General features: G+C 38.6%; 1 protein-coding gene and 1 non-coding gene across 2 annotated transcripts; one reads left to right on the forward strand and one right to left on the reverse strand.

Annotated features, from left to right (window-relative positions):
- Nucleotides 1–998: 998 nt before the first annotated feature.
- LOC125226608 (X-linked retinitis pigmentosa GTPase regulator-like) lies at nucleotides 999–20,364 on the reverse strand. Its single transcript, XM_048130638.1, has 8 exons — nucleotides 20,304–20,364; nucleotides 10,010–10,135; nucleotides 9,383–9,538; nucleotides 8,565–8,720; nucleotides 7,574–7,726; nucleotides 6,791–7,114; nucleotides 2,759–3,901; nucleotides 999–1,160 (listed from the first exon to the last, which is right to left on the reverse strand). The coding sequence occupies exons 1-8, from the start codon at nucleotides 20,320–20,322 to the stop codon at nucleotides 1,048–1,050; spliced, it is 2,190 nt and encodes a 729-aa protein (XP_047986595.1). The 5' UTR covers nucleotides 20,323–20,364; the 3' UTR covers nucleotides 999–1,047.
- Trnat-ugu lies at nucleotides 13,427–13,498 on the forward strand. The gene has a single exon. It is a non-coding gene; the product is annotated as a tRNA-Thr (tRNA).
- Nucleotides 20,365–21,138: the final 774 nt, after the last annotated feature.

Raw genomic sequence — 21,138 nt, forward strand, 5'->3', positions numbered from 1 at the left:
TACATTGTAACCCTTCAGAAATTCGGAATCGTCAAATCTAATAGACAAATGACTTCATGTTTACGTTGTATTCGGCTCGGATGTCCTAAAGTCGTCCTAAATACGCCCCTATTTACCCTATGGCCAACCAGGCTAGATCTTATTTGTAGAGCCATAAGAGCGTGTCACATATTTGTGCGGCCCTTAAAGAGTAACATCGTGACTCTATCATGTCGGTGGCAAACAAGCATACGGCCCGTCTGATGGTAAGCAGCTCTTGTGTGATGTGTCTTGAATCAATCAAATTTCCGGTCCAATATTGGATGCCCTCCTCCGACTGAGGGGGACTTGAAATCTTCTCGTGGCTGAGGCGTAGGGTTAGAGCCGGAGTAGCTTTATTTGATGTTCATATGCGCATTGTAATATGCCTACTTGAAAAATAAATAAGGTACAGCGATGCAATGGATCTATTTCTATGTTTTACAATGTTTGCAATATCAATTAGTGTCCACTGGTGAAAAACGGCACGCGTGTTCAGTGGATACAATAACGTGGAACTCAACTTGATAGTGTAATAGAGCAATTTTTTTTGCCATTTTTTTATTTTCATTTTTTTTAGGGAATTTTAGGTCAATTGTACTCAGAATCACGAGTAGGTACTTTCAATCTCACTGGGAGACAAAAAGTGTCCCAGAATTTCCATACACTTTTGTCACTTTCCTCTTTTGTTACCCCACACAACATATATTGATTCTTCACTCATATTATTAAATTAAAACCGGACTTAATCGCGTAAAACTTACGTTTATATTTAACCCACACACAACATGTACGGAAAATGGCAACAAAATAAGAAAAATCGTATGGGACAATTTTTTTAACTACTAGGATTGAAAAAGCTATTGATTCTGAGTAGAAATACCATAATTTTTTTCAAAAATATCACATTTCATAAAAGTGGCGAAAAAAAAGAAATGCTCAATAATGGAAAATAAAAACGCGTAATTGAAATTAATATTAATAATAAAAATTTTATTTAACGGCTAAACATAGAAGACGGAAACGTGTTTATAATATAGTGCATGTCCTAGAGTTCGTCTGATTCCGGATTTCGGTCTCGACGGTCTCTTCTACTTTGTGCACGGATTGCTCGGCGTGGTCGATGCCCTTGTGAATGTTTTCTGAAAACAAAAGAAGTCGGTTAAAAATAAACGAAACATTATTTACGCCGACTATAAGGCCTGATTTAGACGGCGTGCGAACTCGCATGCGATTTTAGTTAGGTACATTGCGGGCTGTTGAGGTTAGATTAATTTTGCACAGCTATCAAAATTAAATACCGCAATGTAATAAAACTCGTATGCGAGTTCTCGTACCGTCTAAATGGGGCCTAAGGCACTGGCACACCTCGGACACTGGCGATCAAATATATTGAAAGAGGCGCATTCCTAGCACACAGTCTTAGCTCGTGTAGGTGAACGCGTACTATGCTTGTATGAGTTAAATATGACAGGTCGACTGTTCGTGTTTTTGACTGGCGGTAACTGTGAGGTAACCGAGAGGAGGTGGGCGGTACTTTCAGCGGGGAGCGGGAGTGCAGGCCATACTGTACGATAGTGGTAGTGTTATTAACTTATTTATTATACTGTGGCACTGGTCCCACCAAAAGCGAGTAAGCTCAGCAGTTCTCGAAAAGTTTGTACAAAAACTAAGGAAAAAGTTAAATTTGTTTTTATTATTCCTATTTTGTTACCGAGATTTTTTTGATGTTTTATATCGTCATTAAGGTTCTTTAGTATCTATATTTTCTTAATTATAACAATTATCCTGTATACAGGATGATTCATGAGTCGTGAGCAGGAGTGAACAGGGTACTGGGGAGGGTCACGCTGAGCAACTTTCATAATGGGGCAACACTGAATTGTGATTATTTTTCTTAACTATGACTTAATTGATAGCTAATTATCAATTACGTTCTAATTATGACTTAATTGATGATTAACTATCAATTAAGTCATAGTTAAGAAAAAAAAATCACAATTTAGTGTTGCCCCATTATGAAAGTTGCTCAGTGTGACCCTCCCAAGTACCCTGTTCACTCCTGCTCACGACTCATGAATCACCCTGTATATCTTACGAAAGTCGACTTATATTACTAAATGTTGGTAACAAAATAGGATCAATTAAAATTTGCTGACGTGGCTATGCACGAAGTATTCGGGAACTGCTCAGCTATGAGCAATAGAAACGAACAAAAGACAGTCGCTCCCGTGTATACCTATTCGCTCTTGGTGGGGCCAGTGCCTAAAACGAGCTCTGTCTACGACCAGCCGGCCTAGCCAGTGATGATCGTTCACTCTCCGTGTCGAACGAAACACAACTGGCTCTGTCGTACCAATATGGAAGAGCGATAGAGAGGCAACTACGAAACACTACGGAGTGTTACGGCTCAGCCACGACATTGGTCTAAGCGCGTCAGCGGTGAGCGGCGGCCATACATTGGAGCGAGACAAAGCGATGGGACTTTTCATTCGCACGTATGGTCGCCGGGTCGCCGCTCACCGCTGTCGCGCTTAGACCAATGTCGTGGCTGGGCCGTTATGGAGCTTTGTGGCAGTAAGGTGATATACTTTTAGGTGCTTCTAGTAATGCTGATGGAGAAATTAGAATTGCATTTTTAGGTTATACAGGAGTGCTATGTGGAAAAAATCTATAGGTAGGTACGAGAAAAGTTAGACGCAGTATAAAACTAAACAGTAACTAGTTTTGCTTTACGTACCTACAACACTTTCTTCTATAACTTTCCCCTTGCCCATACAAGAATTCTCCTTGTCTCGTATGTTCTGAAAAATGCGAGCAAATCTTCCTTTCTCGGCCATTTTGTTAACCACAACATCGCTTTCCTCGTTTTGTCCTACATCGTCATTATCTATATGGTCTTCACTCCTTAGTATGGGCATCACTGCCTGTGTCTTAGCTCCCTTTCCTGCCTGAGGGCTAGATTTATCCGACCCACAAGGAATCGTTTCATTCTCTGACTGGCCTGTCTCGCTTTTCTGCCCATCGTCGCTATGTTTGCTCAAATTCGGACTCATTTGAGACAAGTCCGGTATGTGGAGCAACTCTTGTAAAATAGGCGATTTCGGTGGCGGTGAATTTGCTACTTCAACTATTTTGTCCGGTATTTGCAACGCCTTTTTCATGTCGTCGATTTTTGGAGCTATTTTTGCTTCAGTTTTCTTTATAACATCTTCAACAACCACGATTTTCTCATGAGCTTTATCGGTAGCTGCTTGATATGCCTCAGTTGCAGCTGCTTTGATATTACCTGTCGTTTCCTTCGCATGTTCCTCTACTTTTTCGACTGCGTTATCCAGCATGGTGTCCATAGTCTGCATAGCCTGCATTGCTTCAGCTTTAAGAGCGGACGTAGTGGAATCCAACTCATCTTTAATATCGTCAATACCATGTGTGCTTCCATTGTCATTTTCAAGGTCGTTTATGTTTACAATATGCGATCCGCTCACGTTGGCTTCCAGTGAGTCGATCGATCCGGTTTCATCGACATTTCCATTGATGTTATCAGTGTTTACATCGACATTAGAGTTGGTGATATCCTCCATGGTGTGTTCGTCTCCTTTGTTCATGGGTACTTTCAGGGGTGGTAATTCGGTAAGAGATATGAGTCTGGTGTCTTCGCTGACTACGTTAAAGTCGTTGTTGGTGAAGTCTGCATTGGAGCCCTTGGTGGCGGTGAGCAGAGTGTGGCAGCCGCCGCAGGCCACGTTGTCGACTATGAAGCCATTCATGGCGGTGACCCGCTTCGGCGAGTATTGATTGGACTCGTTTGAATTGCCGTCATTGTCGTCTAAACACAACTTGTTGTGCCTGGACTCGCCGCAGGTGTATAGAAGGCCATTATCTAAAAAAATAGATATTTATTGAAAACTACTATGTGACAGAAACAAACGCTACCTTTAACCTAGGTAGGTTGACAGTGAAACTTTTCCCGGATTACGTAGGTATTACTGAGTTAGGTAGCGAATAATTAATTTTAAAAGTTGTTCTGAAAAATATCGAGTTCTTATTACCAATTATAAGTAGGTACCTACCTAAGTAAAAGTAATAAGTACTGTAAAGAGTGTGAGAAACGTTGAATTTATAAAGATAGATTTTTGTATACCTAGTTATATTATTTTGAATACCTGTAATTATTTACCTAATACAAAATAAAAGTGAACCATTCGTTGTTTCTAAACTATCTAATAAAATCCGACAGATTTTCCCGACTGCTGTTACCTAGTTAATGTGTATGTGAGTCGTGACCTACATTCAGGGCGAAACTATTTTTGAATAATTTTGTGTTTATTCATAGTTATTTCCGCTTTCTCCCAAATTATTTATCGCAGTCCTAGAAAATGTCTTCAGAAGCTTGCATTGGGACCAGATTGGACTGAAAATTCACGGCACCTTCTTGTCCCACTTAAGGTTCGCCGATGACATAGTCCTACTGGCTGAAAACCCCGAAGAATTACAATATATGTTTTATTCACTCAACTTGCAAAGTAGGGCAATCGGTTTGGAAATCAATCGAGATAAAACTAAAGTTATGACAAATAGTGAAAGAAAAGATATTTGGCTGGAGTCAACGCTTTTGGAATACGTTCAGAGCTACATATACCTGGGACATCAAATATCATTTACAGATACCACAGAAAAGGAAATTGACCGAAGAATAGAAAATACATGGAAAAAATACTGGAGTATGAAAGAAATATTTAAAAGCACGATAGAGACAAGGTTAAAAACTAAAGCTATGAATATCTGTTTACTACCATGTCTCACGTACGCTTGTCAGACCTGGTCCTTGACTAAGAGAAGCATACACAAAATCAGGACATGCCAAAGAAGCATAGAAAGAAGCTACATGGGCCTCAAATTAAAAGATAAAGTAAGACATTCCAAAATAAGACAACAGACCAAGAGTAGAGACGTTATTCAACAAATTCTGCAACTAAAATGGCGATGGGCAGGGCACCTTCAAAGAAGCATAGACAACAGGTGGTCAAAAGCGATTACTAACTGGCAACCCATAGGCTATAAACGCAAACGAGGACAACCTAAAAAACGCTGGAGCGACGATTTAGTCAAAGTTGCGGGAAAAACGTGGAGCAGACTAGCTACAGACCGGAAAGGATGGACAAACATGGAGGAGGCTTTTACCGCCACAGGCGGTCCTTACATTTAGTGACAATTGGCAATGAAAAACCAAGAAAAAATATAGAGACATATAGTAATCAATAATTTAACCAATGCATGCTTACCAGTTAAAATTATTATTAAATTTATTAAAATCATAAATATATTTAAATGTGACATTTGAAAAAATATCGAAATGTAAGGAATGAAATAAAGCTCTTTTTTATTTTATTTTATTTTATTTTATTTTTCATAGTTATTTACTAAAGATTGTAATTGGACACGTGATTAAAGGGTTACTTATATTCATAGCGCAATATCGTAAGATTCGTACCTAAGAAGTAAATTAAGTATGTACCTACCTGTGTAATACCTACTTAAGTAATTGCTCCAAGTTTGTGGGGGTGTATTTCGACTTACTACTTATTTCGTGACGTCATTGATGCGTTGGGTATAGTGAGTCTAACTCATTTTAACTGGCTGTTAATGTATAGGTAGGTAGGTATATACTTGCATGCACTATCAGAATTGAGTTAAGCACATACAGAGTGGGGCCTGTAACAAAGGCGAAGAATTGAACTGTAGGCTATTCTCCTTATACTGATCAACATTTGTTCAGTGACTTTTAAAAATTATGAAGTCTTTAAATTTTTAATTTTTCATACAAAATAAATATTAGCTTCAATGTACGCCATTATTGTTGTCATTGACGTTGTCTGTCACACTTTAGACTTAACAGAATTCGCAATACATTACCTCTTAGAAAAAACTTTCAAGGGTGATAAAAATCAAAATACAAGTTATTTTTAAAAGTCGCCGAACAAATGTTGATCAGTATAAGGAGAATAGCCTAGAGTTCAATTCTTCGCCTTTGTTACAGGCCCCACTCTGTATATCTATTTAATAAACTTCTGCGGTATGTCGTAGTACTCGTAGTATATAAAGTATGCTTCTCAACTTTTTAATCAATAACTTTTTCCACAAAATATGTCCACTGCTCACAAAGCGGCCGTCAATACTGGCTATCAATTTGTTACCCTTGACGGGTGGAGTGCCTAATGGCCAGGTATCATTTGATGGAATCGAATGTACCAAAATAGAAGTAGGCACGTACGATTGACTGTGATGTCCTTGCAAGGTATTATGGTTAAGCGCTTGTTGATTTAATGACATAGGTGATATGCATACGTATAAGTAACATGGTGTGAAGGTAATGGTGTGATTGGTTTGTCAGGGCCATATTAGCTAATTCAACTAACTTTTACACTATTAACAAATTCGTTTAAGACATGTGTATACTCTACCAACTCTGCATGGCTAGATTTTGTCGCTTATAGCTTAATTGCTGTTAGCTGTGTAGCTTAGTTGCCCTGGCATTGACTTGCAGAGAAAAATACTAGCCAACTCTTGCCTCTGCAACTTGTTAAATGATATGCATATAAGTATATTGTACAAGAATAATAATAATAACTTGACATCCAAACGGCCTCTACGTGTTAGATCCCCCCCACGCACGCTTTATAAATGACCGGGCTCGAAAGACCCGAGACTTTTAAATCGAGATATAAATAATAATTATAAAAAAGGCAAGTAAGGTGTAAGCAAAACGTACCAGTAACAAATGCCGTATGCATAGCTCCACACGCCACCAACTTCAACTGGTATCCCTCAAACATTTTCTCCATATCAATCTCCGTCGGCTCAGCCACGAACTCCGTTTCCTGTGGCATCGCTAGCTGTCCTCTTTCGTTCGACCCAAATGCCAAGATTTTTGTCTCGTCCATAGACAAGAGGAAGGTGTGGGAAGCCCCGCAGCACGCGCTTTTGATGGCGATGTCGAGAGGAAGGACCTCGGGCACGTATACAGTGGTCGCTGTGTTTGGGATGCCGAGTTTCTGGTTTTCGTTGTCACCCGTCACGAATACTGCGCCTTGGGCTAAACATTAAGGTTCGTATGATAAACTACTAAAACATGTGTCTATGATAATAGACATTTATCGATTTGACCCAATTTTGGAGCATATGTTTAGCAGGTACAGTCACCGGCATAAATATGTGATGATTTATATACCTTGTCACATTAACGTCTTGTTTGAAATGTTATACGAAATTGTGAAATTGTGACAAGGTATAGAAATCCGGTGACTATGCCGGTGACTGTACATTACATGATTACATATTTATAACATGTATTTGTATATATCGTCTGAGTACCCACAACACAAACCTTCTTGAGTTTACCGTGGGACTCAGTCAATCTGTGGAAGAATTGGGCATCACACCGCGTGGCTAAAACAGCCGATAGGTGGTACCTATTCTCGATCTTCTTCTGTTAGTCCATTCTAATTATAAACTACGTGTAAGAAAACCATATAAGTTAACGAACTTTACGTACTTGTAATAAAAACCGTATGGTAGTACCCGCACTCGACGAAGGCTATTTTCTCCATGAACTTGAGTTCGGTGAACTTGGTGGTCGATCTCGTGTCTTCGCCGAGCCCGAGCTGGCCTTCGGTGTTCGAGCCGCATACGAACACTCTGCCGTCGTCTGGGTTAAAAAATGTTTAAAATCAATTTCTGGGTGGATAACCTATAAACCAGTGGTGGGTGGTGGGCGAAGTACGGCCCGCCGTCAAGTAAGTAAAGGAATTGTATCAGGCCCGCCACCGGCCCTTCAAAATAGTGTGTGATATGGCCACATTGGGCAGTACTGTAATAAAAATGAATTATTGGTGTTAAATCTGGCCCGCCTCAAAATTCTTTCATATATATTATCGCTCCCAATGAAAAAAGTTTGCCTACCACTGCTCTATACCTTGTAAAGTGCCTTAACTCTCGTGTCGGGATATATTTATGTGCATACGTGGCAACTAAGGTGCACTATGTTATGTTATGAAAGTTATGAACAAAGATGTGATTGTCTAATTATTGGCCCGCGCTGAGTATTTAGTAATTTTCGATGTTATTAATTGTGTTTTGAGAAAAAAATAATTTACATAACTAATTTGTGGACTGTGTTAATAAATCTGTCTGCCTTATTACCTACGACTAAAAGCTGTTCTTCGTCGTTCTAACCCCGGGTACACACAAGGTACGCTCTGCGAAACGTAGAGGTATAAAATGTCTGTAGTTACCAGTAAGTATTTATGTGTTTTTTTTTATTTTTATAAATGGGCTTACTCTTGACCACAGACTAGCCAAAGGCAAAGACGTGGCCTACGATGGAGTGAGCTCGCCCAGAAGATGCCTGTTCACTCTTGATTTGCTCTCCACATTTATCTCCACTGTGGAACCGTGAGGTTGCAGTTGACCCCCGTCGCTGTAGCCCCAGAGTACCTACACAGAGTTGTCTGTGAAACAACGGGATATGAAACATCGGTAGCTACCAGTAAGTATCGCCGTGTGGTTGCTCCCTGCCGACACTTGTCGGATGTTGGGTTGGTCGTCGATCTCCACATATTGCGGCACCGTGTGGTGCTCCAAGTCTCCAGTGCCGAGTTGTCCTTCATCGTTACAGCCCACAGAGTACACTGAGTTTGTGTCTGAAACAATCAAGTGTGAAAACAGGGTGGTATATTGCCAAACATTTGCACGTCTCATAAAAATTCAAGTTACTATTCAATAGGAGGAATTTGAAACAGAAAATGTGGCATAGCAGCAGGCATAGCGAACTGTGTGCTAACTGAAAACCTGTCACTACTAGGTATGGCGCGGTGTTTTTTGAGCCATTTAACGCACGACTGTCGCGTCACCTCATCCTTATATTCCTTATGGCTGAAACCACAGATGTCATATATACCATAGATCAAGCAAACGTATCTACTTAGCGTGTCAAATGAACTCAGTGAAATCCACTGAGTTGTCCGTCTTTACTCGCAGCTTGCAGCTTTCGGGCGACAATTTTTGTAAGTTGAAGTCAACCAAAACATAAAAAATGCCTCGTTACATGATATTCAATTGCAACAACACAAAAATTATGAACAATCAAGAGCCTGAGACATATTTAAAATTACAGGCAAGAATCAACTTCAGTACAAAATTTGACACGCTATACAAATATATGAATTTGTTTCTTCTATCTAAATTAAGTTCTGTGGCTGAAACCCAAATGTGCCCGTGAGTTCCCACCAAACACGAACTAGCCCACTTGCCCATAGCTACTACACTATTAGCCTATTAGGTGAGAAAGTGTTATAGTACAAACCTGTGACAAAGACAGTGTGTGCGCGACCGCATGCCACGAACATGGCACGGTGCGGTTTGAGCCATTTGACGCACGACGGTCGCGTCACCTGATCCTTGTGTCCGAGACCAAGCTGACCCCATGCGTTCCCTCCGAACACGAAGACTCGCCCATTTTCTGACGAAAACAATTTGTTAGAATTATAGTCATTGGTACCTATTGTTAATGCTAACGCCCGCCTACGGATGTTGACATTATAAGAAAGCAGTATGTGAAGGTGTAGTGAGGGTAGTAGTGGAGATAATTCGTATACCAGGAGGTCACTTCACTTCGTATAGTCAATAGTGATCGTACTCATATCTTGCATCATGCTGAAGCATTTATATTTATATACGATACTACCTTTAAACCCCATAAACGATGGCACTGCAAAGAGATCACCGTGATCCTTCATAAACGATGGTAGCAAACTTTAGGTAACCACACAAAAAAGTCAAGATGTGTTTTGGCTCCTCTAAAGTAATTTTTAACCATCCCATGTATCTACATAAAAGGTGGCAATGGAAATATAGAAGTGCAACCTTTATTTTTGAAGCATCATTAGATATTATGCTATACATGCCTATTTAGTTAAACTTAGGTACTTACGGCATATGACAGCACTATGCTCATCACCGCAAGAAATAGCGACGATGGGGTCATTCTTTATGAAGAAGTGGCTCGGCTCGTTATCGGCAAAGTGGGACTTGCCGAACGTGAAAACGGCGCCCGTATCTGGAAAAATAAAATTATTTAATTCTGAAACATGAGAACCCTATGTATAATGTCTGTCCCACCTTCTTCTTCAAAATTTTACAACTCCTCTTTTACCTTCAAAGCTGTTCGACTCTGGAACTCTCTACCTCCGGGCATTAGACGGGCTCAATCTCTTTCTGTTTTTAAAAAAATGCTTAAAGAACATTATCTATTTATCTCTCCCTTAGTGATCGTATTGCTATATTTACTCTGTGGTTGGTATGATTGCTGTATATTTTTGGTTTGATACTATATATCTGGCTTGTTGTATATTACTATTTAAGTATGTTCATGTAAGTCTATTTATATTCTCTTATATGTGTATGTTTATACAATTTGTGTGTTGGACATTAGAATAATTATGATTTTTAATATCTGGGCGACCGAGCTTCGCTCGGTTCTGTTTCGTATCCTTGACATGTGTCGCCATCTAGTTCAAAAATGAATAGTACCTACATCGAGCGAAAGAATTCTCAGCCTTAACAATACAACTACTCCACACGAGATGGCGCGCATTTCGCCACAAAAACTCAAATAGTGTATTTTTCTATTCGTTTTAGCCTTGACCTGTGTCGCCATCTAGTGTTTGCAATAAATAGTACTTACATCGACCGAAAGAATTCTGTCTTAACAGTACAACTACTGCACACGAGATGGCGCGCGAAGAAAAACGCATGAAAACTCGAAAATTCGCGTTTTCCGGGACCTAAGGATAAGTTAGACCGATTTTTCACCCCCAAAAACCCCCACATAACAAATTTCAGCGAAATCGTTAGAGCGGTTTCCGAGATCGTCAGTGTAAATAAATATATAAATAAATAAATAAATAAATATACAAGAATTGCTCGTTTAAAAGTATAAGATTTCGAAGCACCTACTCTTTTTGATTATGTTTGTTATTTCCGCTACCCAAAGGTTGTCTGGTAGAGATCGCTCTTTAGCGATAAGACCGCCTACCTATTGTCTGCCTCTATTTATAATCATTTGTTTTGTCTCCACTGTATCTTTTGCTGAGGTGTGCCAATAAAGAGTATTCTATCTATCTATCTATACTTGTATAACCTTTAAATTCTTGAATACCTAAAATACCTATATTATCCGTACTAATATTATAAATGGGAAAGTGTGTGTGTCTGTTTGTTTGTCCGCCTTTCACGGCAAAACGGAGCGACGTATTGTCGTGATTTTTTAAGTGGAGATAGTGGAAGTGATGGAGAGTGACATAGGCTACTTTTTGTCTCTTTCTAACGCGAACGAAGCCGCGGGCAAAAGCTAGTATTTTATATTTTATTTATTTGGGGCATCAACAGCAATAGGTACAAGGAAAAACAAATGATTAAGTTGAAATACAACATAGAAAGCCAATAAAAGATATCCACAAGGATACAAAAGATCCTGACCTATCTTGATTTCTTCTATGAAAAAAGTGTGATTTATTCTGCTTTAAATATCAGCGCGATATTCTAGGCTCTAGTAAACATTGCTACGTTTTCGTAGCGCTACGCTCAAGGCCGATTCTATAGCGTTTTCCCCGCGTTGTAAAGAAAAGCGACCTTCAAATAGAGGGGACTAACGTCACTAGGTCACCACACTAAATGAGGGGCCTAGACAGTAGGTAAATATTACTGACGTAAAAATTTATTACATATACAAAATATTTACTGTCTATAAATGTTTTTTTCGAAAACAATCTTCTGGGCGAGCTCACTCCATCGTAGGCCACGTCTTTGCCTTTGGTTAGTCTGTGGTCAAGAGTAAGCCCGTTCATAATAATAATAAAAAATGTAATCCAGATTACGATCATAAGAGTGCCTGTACCAGAGAAGCGCTACCTGGATGAGTTTGATATCCATTATCCACCAATCATGTTCATGTTCCACAAAGCATAGCGCTAGTGGGAACGGGTTCGACTAAGCTGATTGGTGGATATCAGACGCATCCATAGCAACGTAGCGTAGCACATCTCTAGTGGAAAGGTACCCTAACTTGGCCTTTTGACCTATTTCTTTCCATCGGCATCGTCTAAGTTGATAAGTTTAGGTAAAGAAAGTAATTACAGTACGCCTAGCTTTCAGCAAACATTCCGAGCAGTTTGATCTATGTTACGAGCACACAGGCTACAATTAAGGCGGATTCCTGGCTATTTCTGTTTATGACCTATGCCGCCTTGAATTTCATTACCATGTTTCTTTATACAAGAGCTATTTTGTTAGGGGTATCTCGATGAAACACATACATATACCTATACCTAATATCTTTCTTTGTAGGTATATAACCGGTTCGCTGCGGTAACGGGCCGAAAGACATTATACAAAGTATGGTTAATTGCAATTTGCAAATTAACTTAACTAACGACAGCAAGCGAATACCTAATTGTTGTGTTCAGATAGCCCGATACATGAGTTTTCATTGTCTAAAAATGTCCTTGCAAAAATAGGAAAAAAGGCGACTAAAAAGTGTAAAATTAATTAACATTTCACTGTAACCGGCATTGGGCATAAAAATGGGCGCCGCTAAATCCAGGATGATAGGAATCTGATCAGATTACACGGTAACCTGGCAAGGTCGCCGGAAATTATGGCTCACGAACAAAAAGAACACTTTACTCAGAAAATTCACACTCACCACTGACGTCATTTTAAGCGTGATGAATAATGTTAAAGCCTTAAGAGTTAATAATGGCTTATGGCACTGTATTTTTAGACTGGCAGTTAAGGTAGAAAATTCTATTCTAGATAGCTTAATATGTGAGTGTGCAAGGAAAACGTCCCACTTTGTCGATTGCTATAAAGCCGCTTTGACAGTTTATTCATATAAAAATACAAGTAAATCTCGCCTTAATGTTAACCGACAAAAAAATGGGACGTTTTACTAAACACACTCACATATTTGTTTTGTGTTTAATGTTTAGTGCCATGTTTATGAGTAATAGCCTAATAGCATTGATTCGGTTAAGTCCTAAAGCTCTTTTATTTTATTAAATCCACACGCTCTGTAGAGTACATCATAAGTCGTGTCGTGTGACAAAACAAGATAAGTATAAATCCTAGGAATAGGTCCTGGACGGGAAGTGAACGTTACGCTGCTATGGGCTACAGCGCAGCAGACATAATGTCTGTCGTTCTGAAGGGATGAAATCAAATTTTCATTAAAAAAAAACTTATAGTGTATGTTATGTATGTTATGACTACTGAATGTAAATGACTACTGACTACTGAATGTGAATGTGTGTCTGATACTGACAAGAGAAATTTCGTCGGGTACCACAGCGGGCGTGTGGTCTAGTGGAAAAGACGTTAGCCGTGTAAGCTGAAGACCCGGGTTCGATTCCCGGCTCAGCCACCAGTGGGCCTTGTCGTTTTTAGGGTTCCGTAGTCAACTAGTTAGGGTTCCGTAGTCAACTAGTTAGGGTTCCGTAGTCAACTAGGAACCCTTATAGTTTCGCCATGTCTGTCTGTCCGTCTGTCCGCGGATAATCTCAGTAACCGTTAGCACTAGAAAGCTGAAATTTGGTACCAATATGTAAATCAATCACGCCAACAAAGTGCAAAAATAAAAAATGGAAAAAAATGTTTTATTAGGGTACCCCCCCTACATGTAAAGTGGGGGCTGATATTTTTTTTCAATCCAACCCCAACGTGTGATATATTGTTGGATAGGTATCTAAAATGAATAAGGGTTTACTAAGATCGTTTTTTGATAATATTAATATTTTCGGAAATAATCGCTCTTAAAGGAAAAAAAAGTGCGTCCCCCCCCTCTAACTTTTGAACCATATGTTTAAAAAATATGAAAAAAATCACAAAAGTAGAACTTTATAAATACTTTCTAGGAAAATTGTTTTGAACTTGATAGGTTTAGTAGTTTTTTAGAAAAATACGGAAAACTACGGAACCCTACACTGAGCGTGGCCCGACACGCTCTTGGCCGGTTTTTTCTTTCGTCTATGATATCATTTCAATTTATAATTTATAAATAGTAGTGTGACTACTTGAAAAAAAGAACAATCAAAAAATTCAATATAATAATTTGATTTGTTCCCCAGTTTTATGGCAACAGCTTTTTCCGGTCACCTGTCCGCTAAAGTGTAGCTTTTCCTGACCGCAAAATATAAATGGACCCATATGGACAAGTCTATGACAACTGAGATCTAATAAATCATTTAGATAAGTTTACTTCTAACTCTTCTAAGGAGCATTACATATCGTCACTATTTTGAAAAAATCTCGTATCTCACGCTGCTCCTCAAAGTTAAAACGCAGTAAGTCTATATGCATTCTATACATACTTACTACAATTTTCTTTTCATTGACAGACGAAGATACAAGTTTTTTTAAAAGTAGTGACGATATACTACGCTACGGCCGAATTCCGTAGCATCGTAGCTGTGTGTTCCGGTTAAATACATAGTAACTATGTATGGACGAATAAAATAAAAAAAAGTAACTATGTATTAATCTGTGGTTCCGGTATGTACGATGATAGTTTGAGGTTTTAACTATGTTACTTTAACAGAGTATCTTGAGTTTTTTTTTTAAATACAGGGTGTTTCAATGAACGTAATACAAAATAAGTGAATCCGGCTCTATTAACGACGAAGTATATATTGCACGTATTCAGATCTTAAAATTCTACTAGCTAACACAATATTTAAATCCAATTCTGGAAATGTGGTCACTCATTGTGACGTCATGACATGTCTTGCTATAAGTCCCAATGCATTTTATTCATAAAATATCAGTCTAGATAACCAAAAAGGTGAGTTTATACTACAAAACTAGATTCGAACTATTTTCTCTTAACAATGCAGTCGGTAGGTCGGTACCACAGATCAATACAACAAGATGGCCCTTACAGGGCGACTCGCGGTCACCAAGCATACGACAAATCAGGTTTATAAAAGTTTGAACGCGTGCGACACCGATCAGTAGCGCCCAAGTATACGACCCGCTAACAGTGTCCGTGTCCGCTCGGGAAAAAATCTTAAATAATCAATTTTGGTTGCAAACAATGGTCTCTTACAGCATAAAGTGGTGTGGCAAGTCTTCTAACACTTCTACATGTAAAAAAGATGGAACAACATTCCACAGTTAAGTCAAATTAATTATTTTGTTGAATATTGTTTATTGTCCGCGGAGTTCATTTATACTGGTCAATATGGTTGTGCTGAGCGGCGCCGAGGCGCGTCCATCCCTCTTTACCGAGTTAACAATGTGATATGCTATCCCTTTCACGTAAACGACTAGGCATGGGGCCATGTTAGTTTATGTCTGTTGCGGGAACTTCGTACTGCCGTTCGTACCATGTGCTACCATTTTATGAAATATAAAAGAAAGCAGACTTGTAATAGTGAATAATTATCTAGAATCTGTAGAGTCTGTAGTGGTATTTAGTTCATTGATTAGTTTAGAATATTTAGTTGGTTATTTAACTTAGTAAACGTAAGTAAAAATGCACAGTTTAGTTATTAGTTACTAGAATGATTTTTATTGAGATGCTATCACAATTATCATCCTCCTTGCGTTATCCCGGCATCGGCATTCGCCACGGCTCATGGGAGCCTGGGGTCCGCTTTGGAAACTACTACCAAGATTTGGCGTAGGCACTAGTTTTATGAAAGCGACTGCCATCTGACCTTCCAACCCGAAGGGTAACTAGGCCTTATTATAATTTAATTATAATATTATAATTTGTTGCAAAACAAATTCACCACAGTACTGGTACCGGTACCATTGTCTATAATAGACATGTCCCATTCCCATCCCTACTGCTAATCATAAAGGCGCGCCATTATTTGAAACGACCAATGGCAGCACCGTGCGCGCCCGCCTCACCCCGCAAGGATTGGTGATTTGCGTCTCGAACAATATCGCTTGCATTTGGCTTCTAGTGGGGTGTTCTGTGGTCGGTACAAACTGCGAGAATTATACCACAGTATAATAAAGAGTACTATCGTACAGTATGGCCACTCCCGCTCCCCGCTGAAAGTGACGCCCACCCCCTCTCGGTTACCTCACAGTTACCGCCTGTCAAAAACGCGAACAGTCGACCTGTCATATTTCACTCATACAAGCATAGTACGCGTTCACCTACACGAGCTTAGACTGTGTGCTAGAAACGCGCCTCTTTCATATAAATATTTAATCGCCAGTGTCCGAGGTGTGATTATACTATATAACTAAATAATGGAAAAACGTCTTTACTTAATGTTATTTATGAAACACGTCAAGGTCTATGAAATCACTTAATGTCACTTATGATAAACGTTTTATTATGATAATTTTGTGGGCTTGAAAAAATAATAAGCACTTTTATAGTTGGAATGTAGCCAAATAACAAGTTATGGGGCTAAAATAGCCACGCTAAGTTCTATTTCTTGATATGTAGTTTTATATCCTAAGTTTTTCGGTACAGTTAATCTCTAAGATTATTTAACACCGCATTAACACATGAAGGGGTTATTGACATCATAACATTTCCTTTACTTTCATCAATTAGTAGTTACGTATTTTTTGTCCATTTGAAAAATCGGCCAAAATCGGGGAACCACATCTTACTTGCAAACCTAAAATTCCGGGTCACATCTATCATGTTATCTACAAATTTTTACGTATTGAGTTCAACAAGTGCTTTTTGCAATGCTATACAAGGTGCTCGCGAGGAACCCATATAAATTTAACGGCATATTCTTGGTCACATTTTAAGACTAAAATGTCATATAAACTTTTCTAGATTTCGTCTAGTTTCAGAGTTATTGCCAATTAAAAAAAAACATTTCGGTATTGTTACTCAGTAGAATAGGTTTTCTTAACGGCGCTGATGCGCAATTGTGGAGCATAGTCTCACAGTAGTCATTGATAGATGTCAAAATGTGACAAGAAAAACTTCCAAAAAATTTGGTTTTTAGAAAGATTTATTAAGGAACTCATTTTAATTGCCAACTTTATGCATAAAAATTGCTTTTTATGTGAAAATACGTCCAAAAAAGTTGAAAAAAAAAACAAAAATAAATTTTTTTTTGCGAAAATTTTTAAAATTCATATAACATTTTTTCTTTCTTTTGGCCTCAGAAACGCGTGGTTCAAGTTATGCGGGTTCCTCGCGAGCACCTTGTATATTTAAGTTGGGGTAAGACGTATCGTCAAATAACATTTTTGTTGGATCTTTTTCACGCACTCATTTCTCGGGATGACTCAACAAGCTATAAGAATGGATTATGAAAATCCACAAGAATTTGCGTAGGTAGGTAATATTATAGTCCAGTAACGACGTCGTCGGCCACCAATGGGGGCGGGGCGGTGGCATGCGAATCGGACATTACCATACGTAAGGCGGCGTGAAATATATGCTCATAGTTATAGTAAAATACTTAATAATGTCGCAAGACAAACGCAGACTTTGTTATCGTCCTTCAAGCCCTGCTGTTAGCAGACTTAATTGTTTACCTACTACTAAACACGAGGTCCCGGATTCGATGACAAAACTATAAAATATACGAGTGGATTTAATACACCCACAATTTTTTTTGACGAGATGGATTAATGTATTTAATCCATCTCGTCAAAAAGATCGGTAGAAAACCGGATTAATTTCAAGAGCCTTGGGTCCGCTTTGACAACTAATTCCAGGATTTGGCGTAGGCACTAGTTTTTACGAAAGCGAATATCATCTGACCTTTCTACCCAAAGGGTAACTAGGCCTTATTGGGATTAGTCCGGTTTCCTCACGATGTTTTCCTTCACCGAAAAGCAACTGGCAAATATCAAATGAAATTTCGTATAAGTATAAGTTAAAAACTCATTGGTACGAGCCGAGATTCGAACCCGCGACCTCCGGATTGAAAGTTGCACGCTCTTACCACTACGCCACCAGCGCTACTTCTAACAGCCTGTGATTGAGCAAAAAGCTACGCTGCTGTAGGTACTTATTTTTTATTTTTACAGAAGCAAGGACAAAACCTTCTGGAATTATATGATTTTAATAATGTCTCGCCCTCTCAGCAAGTGTCAGTTCCATTATTCGACTGACATATTCAGTGTCTATTATGTCGAAACGTATTATTGATTATCGAATGACGGCTATGTACACAACACATTGTGACTTTACCCCAACTTGATTAATTATAGATATATTTAAAATTTAAATATACCGAGTAAGGTGTATCTTCTTCAATGTTTATTGGAGACTTGTGCGCAGCCAAATAGTACCTTTTTCATAATTAAAGGACTGATTCGTAATTAATTGACGTTAAAATTAAGTTCTAGGATATGATGTACATTTGTACAAATTGATCTGTCTTTATTTGAAGCTTTATTTGATTGCGACGACCGGTTTGGCTCAGTCGGTAGTGACCCTGCCTGCTAAAGCGCGGTCCTGGGTACGAATCCCGGTAAGGGCATTTATTTGTGTGATGATGGTATTTAACACAGCAAAAGGGAATGTACAAGTTTCTAATGGGGTGGCAACGCGCATGTGACACTGTTTGAGTTGCAGGCGTCCATAGGTTACGGTGACCGCTTTACACCAGGCGGGCCGTATGCTTGTTTGCCACCGACGTAGTATAAAAAAAAATGAGCACAGATATTTGTTCCTGAGTCATGGATGTTTTCTATGTATATAAGTATGTATTTATCTATTTAAATATGTATATCGTAGCTTAGCACCCATAGTACAAGCGTTGCTTAGTTTGGGGCTAAGTTGATCTGTGTAAGGTGTCCCCAATATTTGTATATATTTATATATATGTGTCCCCAATATTTGTATATATTTAAATATATATTTTTTGTTTTTAATCTGGCCGGAAGACAAAGGTTATTTTCAAGACAGATTTTTGGAGCCGTGGCAAACGAGGAGGAGGAGGAGGATGATGATGACTCTTTCGCCCTTATACCTACATGAAACATTTAGCTATACTACATAATTATAATCAGGTAGGCAATTATGGTCGCGCGATAAATGATAAAACATCTGGCCGTCCCTATAGCACTTAGTAATAGTGCGGTAGGGACGGCCTGATATTTTATCGTCTATCGCGTGACCATGCTACCCGTGCAGGAAAGTTAAGCTACCCGTGCAGGAAAGTTAAGCTACCTGCGAAAAATTGTGCTACAAGCTACGCATCATGTAGTCCGGAACATTGTAGCGTAGATATACAGAGTGGGGCCTGTAACAAAGGCGAAAAATTGAACTGTATGCTATTCTCCTTATACTGATCAAAATTTGTTCAGTGACTTTTAAAAATTATGAAGTCTTTAAATTTTTAATTTTTCATACAAAATAAATATTAGCTTCAATGTACGCCATTATTGTTGTCATTGACGTTGTCTGTCACACTTTAGACTTAACAGAATTCGCAATACATTACCTCTTAGAAAAAACTTTCAAGGGTGATAAAAATCAAAATACAAGTTATTTTTAAAAGTCGCCGAACAAATGTTGATCAGTATAAGGAGTATTCTCAACAGGCTATTGCCTAGAGTTCAATTCTTCGCCTTTGTTACAGGCCCCATTCTGTATTAGTAACCCTATTAAACTCATTCGCTCATCGTACCACAACGTTTTCGTAGCACTACGTAGTCGTTCTAAGCGTTTTTTTCCGCTTTGTGGAGAAAAGAAATCCCGGCACTCAATGTCTTGACTAACTGCACTTTTAATGAAGCTCTGATTAATATGTATCGAATAATATAACATAAAATGCTTTAATAACTTATTTATGTTATTTAGGTCAGCACTTTCTGTTTAGTATTATATTGTAGATATCACACACAACATCACCATCAAATCAATGTCTATGTAAACATTATATTATAGGTACTTTTACGATAAAATAAATTGGACTTTCATGATTACATGCGCAGCAGGTAATAATTTTATGTCACGAAACACGTTTCCAATATTTTACTAGAAGTTAAAAGCCTATATTAAAATAGCAATCCTCTTGACATTAAAAACCTAGTTGGTGACCTATGTCGGCGACGTTAAAAAATACCAATTTAAAAAGTTAGGACTCACCGGTCGGTAAACAAAATAGAACACATTTAAATCTTGTCTATGACTTGTGTTTTTTAATTCAGCGGATCCATTCAGAATTCAAAATCCTGCGAATCAATTCTGCCAGTTTGAAATTCGAAAATGGAACACAATTCACCTGGTATGTCATCGGTCATGGCGTCGTGTGGGGCGGTTAGAGCGAGGTTTCCATGGCGGATCGACCGGCCGACCGCGGACGACTGACCGGTGGCCGCCACCGCCACGTGCCACCCTTGCTAACCACCACTGTTGTGTACACGGAAATAGTTTCACTGGAAACAGGTATGGAATTTTATTGTTGTGTTTTAGGCCGATAGTCCACTATCATATGCTTATCATAGGCAACTTGCCGTCCTTTTTCGTCACTTTTTGGAGAAAAAGGGAGACATACCGACCTATGATATGCCTATGATCATATTGTCTAAAAAAGATAAATGTGCTTATCAGAATATTCAAAAAATTGTTAATATTTCAGATAATTTAATTTTATCACGAGGTTATTATTTATTAATTAAATTTTGCTGACAACGTGAATGACCTAGAATAGGCTAGTTTCCTTTACTTAAAATAAAATATTTTATGCAGTGCACGCAATAAAGCACCACATAATTAGAAGAAAAATATGGACAGTAGTTATTTTTAAACATAATTTCTATTTAATACATAAGTCAAAGAGAAATAAGATATAAAGTAAATGAATTGACCGTGACGTCACTCCTCAGTATTTCATAGTAATTCCATCGTTTTAACAGTTCATAAAAAGAATCTGATCTGACTAGTAGGAAACTAGCCTATTATCTAGCCTTTTCCATTCTACGTCCATATTTTATGAAGGGCCAATGCCAAGTGATTGGTTCACCAATGTGTAAACAGCGACTCTTATCTTGGCCAAGGGGGTGCTCCAAGGGTTGGCCCAACCGTTGACCCCATGTGTACAGCGGCCATTAAAGGTA

Source organism: Leguminivora glycinivorella, chromosome 5, assembly GCF_023078275.1.
Source record: "Leguminivora glycinivorella isolate SPB_JAAS2020 chromosome 5, LegGlyc_1.1, whole genome shotgun sequence".
Lineage (NCBI taxonomy): Eukaryota > Metazoa > Arthropoda > Insecta > Lepidoptera > Tortricidae > Leguminivora > Leguminivora glycinivorella.

What these genes read in the sequence shown, in the direction of transcription:
- LOC125226608 (XM_048130638.1), bottom strand. An exon ending in ACACACTGTCTTTGTCACAG is followed by an intron (nt 8,721 to 9,382) that starts GTTTGTACTATA and finishes TGATTGTTTCAG; the next exon opens with ACACAAACTCAGTGTACTCT. An exon ending in CCATACGGTTTTTATTACAA is followed by an intron (nt 7,115 to 7,573) that starts GTACGTAAAGTT and finishes CTTAATGTTTAG; the next exon opens with CCCAAGGCGCAGTATTCGTG.